This window comes from Miscanthus floridulus, unplaced genomic scaffold, assembly GCF_019320115.1.
Source record: "Miscanthus floridulus cultivar M001 unplaced genomic scaffold, ASM1932011v1 os_1725, whole genome shotgun sequence".
Classification (NCBI taxonomy): domain Eukaryota; kingdom Viridiplantae; phylum Streptophyta; class Magnoliopsida; order Poales; family Poaceae; genus Miscanthus; species Miscanthus floridulus.
The window spans coordinates 18,223-26,915 of NW_027097885.1; the positions used below are offsets into that span (position 1 = coordinate 18,223).

Below are 8,693 nucleotides of genomic sequence, written 5' to 3' on the forward strand. Positions count from 1 at the left end.
CGGCAGCGTCCATGTTCCGGCGGGGCCATGGTTCAAATTTTGAATCACACGTGGACTTCGTCTCGGGCCATGAATGGGTAACGTTGGATTCAGATCTGCTGGGCCGATCCAACACCCTGTTCGTTTGGGCTTGTTTGGCTTATAAGTCATATTTTTTTAACCAATAAACGGGGCCTCCTTTTGTTTTACTGCTGGACTTGGTCGCTTTCTGTCTCGCGCAAGTACACTGGCTAGCTGTTCTCCGTCTTTGTACTCATGTATGTACATGCAACGTCGACTTCCACTGTTTCAGCCCACGAGCTGAGTTAGGGATGTACCACGTACATGCACTGTTCCCAGTCCTGCTACGACGACTTCCATGCAATGCAACCTTCAGCATGAGACCCTGCTGCTCGCGTCGCCCAGTCCACTCCTTCAGCCCGCGAGTCCGGGAAGTAACCGCGTTGGGTCCGAGTAGTAGAAGTAGTCATCGAGGGTCGCGGCGAAGTCAGCAGTAGTCGATGTAGTCACCGAGAAGTCGTGCCCGAGTGAGCTAGCTGCATGTCGGTGTGCGGACGGTACGGTGCATCCGTCTTGACTTGCCTTTTCATCGACTCGTTGTCAGGCCAGTCGTCGTGGACGTGTAGAAGTGGCTTTTTCTAGAACTAGCGCACGTATGTGGTCAGCATGCTGCCTTGATAATCTCCATTGACTTGCTTGTATGCCATTAGCTTTGCGTGACTCCATGGCCTCCTTGCTGGCTTGTTATCGTAGAACGTACACGATCGGTCACGGTGCCGGCCGATGGAAAACCAAATCTGCTCGTAACGCCTCTAATATATGTATGACGCCATCGCGTGATAGCACAGTGCTGTGCTGCCGTACGTCAGCGAGAATGGCCGGCGGCAGCTGATGTCTCCAACTGGATCAGGGTGCAGTTGATTCTTTTGGGTTTCCATCCTCCTCACGCCAACATGCTGTAGTAGATGTATGCAACAGCTTCACTTCCATCGTCGTGGAACAGCGGTGGCTTTCCTTGATTGGCGCACTTCTTGTCACTATATGATGCTTCAATAAGGTATTATGACCAGCTGAGATTTGATGCAGCAGCGGTGTGGCGAAGCCGTTGCCTACTTGCACAGTTTCGCTCTATACCTATGGTCGTAGGCTTCGGTCGTTGATTTTGCTGGGTGGGGGATGTTATGATTTTTCTTGCGGTATCCCCCGGCCAGCCTTTGCGAGGAACCGCTGTGTCATCTTGTTCATGGACCGTGCCTTTGGCTTTACGAATTTTCTTGCGGTACCAGAGTTCGCTTGACGTCTAGGTTTGTGTGCTTATATAGACTTTTAGTCCATTGCTAAAGGATGGGTGGCTCGGCAAATGCTTGGGGCCACATGATAGGCGGTAATGGGACTAATTGCAAGCAGCAAACATATTGCTAAAACATCTTCCCACAAAAGACATACTTTATATTGATGATAAGATCTGTCAAGACAAGGAGAACATGCATACATAACGACACAACAAATTACAAGGACCGTTTTGCGGAACACAAATGTTTGGTATGTAATTCATAACAGAGGCAGATCATTTATTTTGGGACCAAGCGTAAAACAGATTGTAATGTTGCTGCCTTCTTGCCTCGGCACATGCACAAGACGATGTGCTTGTCTGAAGCTCATTTTGTCCTCACGGGTTATGACGAGTATCGCCCAAGGCCTGCATAAATTAAAAATTTATAAGTGACGCGGTCACTCACCATTCATGGAGCTTCATTTATATGTCTGCGCTAAAACCACTCTTACACATGTTGTATTATTTTCCTTCATCTGAAAACACTCTTACACATGTTGCAGTTGTAAGACTTAAGTTTTAGCAGTGCATTAGTGCAAAATTGCCAAGAGTAATCGGCCTATTTTATTTTATCAAAGAAACAAGCTTTGAGATGTATGGCCACATCCAGATCCTGGTAGTGGATATTCTGTTTTAATTAAAAATAAACAACAAGAAAATTTTGAATACTAAATTTAATTTGGGTAATTGGCCTATTTTATTTTGAATATGGGTCGATAGAAATACATCGGGCACTTACCAGAATGGTAGTGTGGTACACATATATGAATATTTTGAAGGTCCTACTAGCACTGTCTTCTTGAGTTATGTTGTAGTTGATAATACCCCGTGCCATTTTAAGTTGTCCAGTGCCCCCCATAACGCTCCACTGACTTTGTGGCAGATCCATTTTGGAACCATGAAGCCCCATCACTTGAAGTGAGGATCCAGCAAGGCTATTTCCACACAAGTACAATAAGAACATCATATATTTAGACCCATCTCAAAAGTACATTAATAATCTATACATATCATATATTTTGGTTTTTTTGCAAATAAATACTTAAGAAATAATAATGATAAAACTGATGAACCTATGTTTAAACCACAAAATGTTTTGTTTTCCAAGAGCAGACCAAATAATATATATTACCTCCCTTCCTTGAAGACCATGTCCATTACGGTTACCCACAAACGACTGGCTTGATTTGCCAAGGTCGTCAAGCCCTCTGCATGTCCCACGGTATTGGCAGCAGCACCTGGCCCATCCTTTATGGGCCAATTAATAATGATGGTATCAGACCCCAAAGGTCTTTGATCTTGGGCAGGGGTCTGTTTTATGTATAGGGTGCTTAACAACACACTGTCATCGAGTGCATTATTTCCCCCATAAAAGGAGAAAGCGAGCATGCAAAGCAGAGCTTCTATTGCGTGATAGGAGGCCATATATGGCTAGACAGGAGGATATGTGCTTGCTTGCTCCCGTCTCGTGTTCGTGTATGTAGAGTGATGGAGGGGGTTCTATTTATAGGTGGAGCTAAGCTAGTTTGATTACCCGTGTGATTTAACAAGGTTTAGGATACATACCTCTGGGAGGTCACGGACCAACGTAGGCACATATGGAATAATCATTATCTAGTTATTAAATCACATGATCTCCACAGTTATTTGTTTCAGATCTTGTACTTTTCTGAAATAACAAGACTGTCTCAAATTATAAATAATATACAGTGGTCGAGGATAGAAAAATTTTTAAGGTATGGCGAAGCCGATAACAAAGAACCAGCGATTTTGATTAAGAGGGTCGGGCAAAGGAGATCACATTTTTTAGTGTGATAAAAAATACATAATTATATGTTTTAACAACTTTTGAAAGAAATGTACACTATTTATAACCAAAATCAAAATATTTTCATAAAAAATGGGTGAAATTGATATTTTTGTGCTCTAAATTCAAATACTTATATAGATATTAAATAAATCTACCTTGTGTGTGTGTGTTCCGCCTCTGAAGATAGCAAAGTATTAAAATTAAATGCAAGATGCAGTGATTGATCAAATACAAAATATAGAACCACGCCATCTAGTAGGATGATAAAGACTGAAATTATTTTGGTACTACGAAACATGGCTAGAGAAATCGGCACTGAATGAAAAAAAAGCAAACTCTAATGAAAAAGTTTGCAACTATATATCAAAAAAAGTTCACAACTAAAAATTTTCGCAAAAAAATTGGAGATAATTCAATACATTACTTGTTAATTTGTGCAGATTAGTGTGACACGTAGATGTCACATCGAAAGTCAGACTCTGTAATTAAAAATTACACGTTCGCACCTTAACTTTTTAGCAATTTATTGAAATGTGTAAGAGATAACGTAGTAGGATTCCGCGCTACTAAATGCAGATTGGTATGACTAGAATATACATGGCCCCACGTTGAAAGCCAAAACCATGGATTATTAATTTCATGTTCACACCGTAGTGAAACTGGCTACAATTTATTGGAGATGACTTTGTATATAATAATCATGTGCTATTTGTGCATATTGACATTACTTAGCTTTATGCGTGGCCCTATATCTGGCCTGTTCGCTGGTTGGTTTCTGGGCTGGTTTGGGCTGGCTGGTGCTGGTTTATTGTGAGAGAAAAATACTGTTGGCTGGCTGGTTTGGGCTGGCTGAAACCAACAAGCGAACAGGCTAGATCATATAAAGTCAAAACTGGTCATTAAAGACTATTGCACTAGACCTTTTAAGTTAATCTCAACATAATTTGTATTTGATTAGATTAATGATAATTGACGACGAAATCTAAATAGACTCCATACATATTGTATCAAAATAAACTATAAGTGAAAGGACATGTAGCTACCGGTAAAAGAGTCCACCTCAAGTCCTAAGTTCGACTTCATGTGGGAGCAAATATTTTAGAATTTAATGGTGTTGTGCTTTCAATTGTAGGCGATGTTTCCGTCAACAAAAGACTTTGTCAATCTCGAGGATCTGCTACCGGCTCAGTCTTCGAAGATGCTTATAGGGGTAGGATTTATGTGCGTTTGTTCATATGTGTGTGCGTTATGAGTATCTGTGTACTGTGTAATAATAAAAAAAACTAATAATAAAATCTAATTAGTCTTTGGATTATCTGAATCCACCGCCAACATTTTTTCTTTTTGAGGGAACCCCTCCGCCGCACCCCCCCCCCCCCCCCCCCCCCCCCCTACGTGGGCTTTAAACCACGGTGGACGTGGATTCGGCCTCAATCCAGCCTAATGCTCAGCTTGCCAAAAGAGTCCTGAAGCTGGAGAATTTAAGGAAGAAATAAATGGGCCTACAAGGCAGGGCTACATCTGACCAATGCATTCCACAACGGGCCACAATGGCAGAACTTCTTCGAGACAACACAATGGAAGAACTGGTACCGGGGAATTGGCAACTCGAGCATGTTGAACGTACTTCTGCGGAGAGCAGCTTACGGCGGGTGATTTATTTGCCTCACGTTCCGAGGCGAGCTGTCACTCGATTGATTATCTTACTCCCCCGTTCTAAATTATAAGTTACTTTAAATTTATTTGGTATATCAAATTTGTTATGTATCTAAATATAACCACGCCGTTCGGAACAGCCGGCACAATAAACAGTGCTGGTCAGGTTTAAAACAGTAAAAGTTGCGGCCACAACGGCTAATAAGCTAAGCGAATAGAGAGTGTTCGGCTGGCTGTTTCAGCCAGCTTATTCGCTGGCTTATAAGCCATGATACAGTACTTTTCTCTCACAAAAAATCAGTCATACAAATCAGCACCAGCGGCTTTATAGCCAACCGAACACTCCAAGGGCTGTTAACATAAATCTAGATATATAGCAAATAAGACGTATAAAAAAGTTAAAATAACTTATAATTTGAAACGGGTGAGTAGCATAAATCTAGATACATAACAAATAAGATGTATAAAAAAGTCAAAATAACTTATAATTTAAAACAGAGAGAATAGTTATCATCCTAACAGTGATTGAGAAGAGTACATGCACCCTCAGCTTCGAAAGTGACAACCCAAGAATTGATTCAGGTGGAATTTGGTTTTAATGAAATTTCTATGTTCTAAATAAACCCTTATAAAGAAGAAAAAAAATCTTAAAAAACCTATGATTAATACCACTTGCATGCATTAGGCCATCAAGAATTGTAAACAAAGAATACACATGCCCTGCAGTAATCATTAATTAATGCAACCTTGACTTATATGTATAATTATATACACAAACAGGACCATATATGAAAGGAAAAGTACAGTTTTTTTTTTAGGAAAAAGGAAAAGCAGGCTTATATTGTATCGCTACGTTCTCCGGCGTTGGGCTGTCGAAGATTTGCCGCGGAGTCCCTGACGCCGGATGTGGCACCGGCGGAAAGGAGACTCTTTCTCTCGAGACACTACACGGAGCTGGACCGCCGCCGACCTTAGCCGAGCACGAGATCACATCCACGGTGCTGGAGCAGAACCACGGGAGCGCGCGGGGTGAGCTTGACGCCGAACTCCGGCGCCCCGCGGAGCATGTCCACGGCGAGGCTGTCCAGCACGAACCCCGGCAGGCGCACGCCGTCGCACCACGCGACGATGGAGCCTTCCTCCCTGAGCTCCCCGACCTGCACGCACTCGCGGCGCCGTGCCGTGCGAGGAGAGGCGACCCCGAGGGTCAGGTTGAACGCCGGGTCGACGAGCTCCGGCGCCGGCCCCTGCCGCAGGTCCTCGGCGGGTCGAGACTCAAGACGGTTCGCTTGAACTTATCAGGTCATGGTATAATATTTTAGGAGATGCTATATCCCAGTCGACTGAAATCTAGTATTTTTTAGTCGACGTCTGTGAACCATCAGATCAGCATCCAACGCTCAGAATCTGTGCCAATTCAAATCTACGCTAGCAAACCTTACCAGGTCCGCGAATCAACCCGTTTTGGAATAACAGATGCTACCGGGCCCGCAAAAGCTTAACGGGCGCAGGATCCGATACCCGTTATAGCTCGTTTGGCCCAAAATCAAACTATCAGCCCAATAAACAGACGTACAAGCATACATAGAAAATAACAATTCTGCCACTGCAACCTCCAGTTATAAATGATGCTGAAATATTCAGACCATACACAAGATAATTGCACATTTGTATTATTTCAACTATTACTATCCAATAATGCAATTATACTGCATGCGTGTGCAAATAGCAAGACCTGATGGTATGTGTGCAATTATAGAAGCCCACTAATGCTTAAAAAAGCAGTATCTATATGTTCTAGACTATATTTCAAAATGAGCCGGAGCATGTTGAGAGGACAAATTTAGCTCTCTAGATGTATAACTATTGTCCATAGAAACTCCATTACAGTCGGTCACATTCTTCATCATCATACCATTCAAATTGCCACATGCTTGGGCATCAGTCCCTTTGAGATCGCCCCAGTCATCTGTAGGTTGTGTGGCATCAGCCAGCAACACACAAGGAAATCATTGCCATAGTTCTTGACAGTAACCAAACCAAGCCATCCTCCTCTATACCGAACCATATATCAAGTGATTAACCTGGGTACACAAGAGCAGGTTAGCAGATTCGACAATGTAAATGCTCGCTTTTAAGAAATGAATACAACGTAAGCATGTGTCCACCTTTCTAAATACCTAGAGTATGACCCTTTTTCTGTGTGAAACTCAATCTTGCAATGTTGCCAGCACAAGCAAACAAAGTGCACATTTGAATTAATGCAACTTTAAGTGCTTAAAAGTGCAATTACTTCTGTTAGACAAACTACACTATGTGTCTCAACAGTTAAGCTGATTACAATCTACAAGGTACCAAGGAACCTAAAGTAATGATGACAAGCCAAACCAACATTTGATTGCATTAAGCTCTGTACAAAATGTAATGATGAGAGTGGTGCCATGGCACATGAACTACACAGTTAAATCATTAGCAAAGCATACTCATCAATAAAACCAAAGTGCCCATGGACAAAAGGCACCCAATCTTGTTTTCTGAACTTTAAGTAACTTAAGTTGTCACTCGCATAATACTGAAACATCTGAATGAGCCCAAACTACAAGACTGGTATCGAATACTGAAAGCGTTTTCTCATACTATGGATCAACAAGTAACTATGACAGAATTGGTATTGTAAAAAGACTTCTAAAGAATTACTAGTACACTAGTGCACAAATCACAACAAACAAATAGTTCAGATGTTTAACACTAGCATATTGCATATACTCAAAACTAAAATTGCACAACCGGATACTTGCAATTTACATTATTGCTGACTGCAATTACGTAATTGACAATTATGTGCATACAGATATCATTCCAAAGTTAGATATTCACACAAGGGGCAGTAATTGCAAGCAGGTAGTAATTGAAAGTAGGTAGTAATTGAATGAGATAGAATTTAGACTTTACATATTCAAGATACAAGTGTCATTGTGTTTGTCTGTCCAACATCAAGATACGGGATAACCAACAACAACATACCTCATATAAGTAATCGCACCACTAGAGTTTGAATCTTAGAGAAGAGTTGTTGTAGAAACAGCTCCAGTTGTTGAAATGATGCACACTGCCCTTGCGTCTTATTTTAAGAAGTCCATTATTCCGGAAGCAACGTCCTGCACAAAGAACAATGTAATTAGCTAGTATGTCCTACCCAGACTGATCAGTACACTACAAGTACGAAAGGCAACTGTTGTGCTGGATGTTGTCTGCGTAATGTTCAAATTAAATAAAGCATGTGCTCTTCCTAGTGTCGATCCACATTTCATGATTCATTGCAGAACAATGTAATAGCTGCAAGAAGTCCAAAAACTGACAAACTGATGGATTTTGCCAGTATGCAATCTACTATGGCCACACAATTTGATCAACATAAGAAAACACAAAATCATGTTCTGATGCATATCCCCATTATAATACCCAATAGGCCAATACAAAGGAAGTAAAAACCATTTCTTGTCTTGCTGCTAGAGAAGCATGCCCAAGCTTGAAGCAAAGCTACGAGGAAAGGAGACAGATGGATAGGTCTTGGTGTCTATTAAAGCAAACATGACTCCCATATGAGAGAAATGGAAACTAGATTACAATCTAGCACCACTACAAAGGCACAGTATGTGGAAACACCTAAGATGTATTCTAGAAATCCTCTCTGTGTACCATCAGAGTGGCTTGCAATGCCTTTGGTCTAAAAAATCAGAGTGGCTTGCATCTGGACAAATATTCTAGAGGGAGTAGAGTTCTAATGGCTTATATGATATGTCCCTTTGACTACAACCATAATTCACGGCTGTTCTCAGTTCTCTCTGTTGATGCAAAAGTGATCTGCAAACACAAAGGGCTAATACCCGAATC

The 8,693-nt window shown here is 41.6% G+C and overlaps 1 protein-coding gene across 1 annotated transcript; it reads right to left on the reverse strand.

Moving 5' to 3' along the window:
- Positions 1-1,421: 1,421 nt before the first annotated feature.
- LOC136534270 (pterocarpan synthase 1-like) lies at positions 1,422-2,798 on the reverse strand. The gene is made up of 3 exons (XM_066526726.1): positions 2,466-2,798; positions 2,073-2,268; positions 1,422-1,699 (listed from the first exon to the last, which is right to left on the reverse strand). The coding sequence occupies exons 1-3, from the start codon at positions 2,756-2,758 to the stop codon at positions 1,670-1,672; spliced, it is 519 nt and encodes a 172-aa protein (XP_066382823.1). The 5' UTR covers positions 2,759-2,798; the 3' UTR covers positions 1,422-1,669.
- Positions 2,799-8,693: the final 5,895 nt, after the last annotated feature.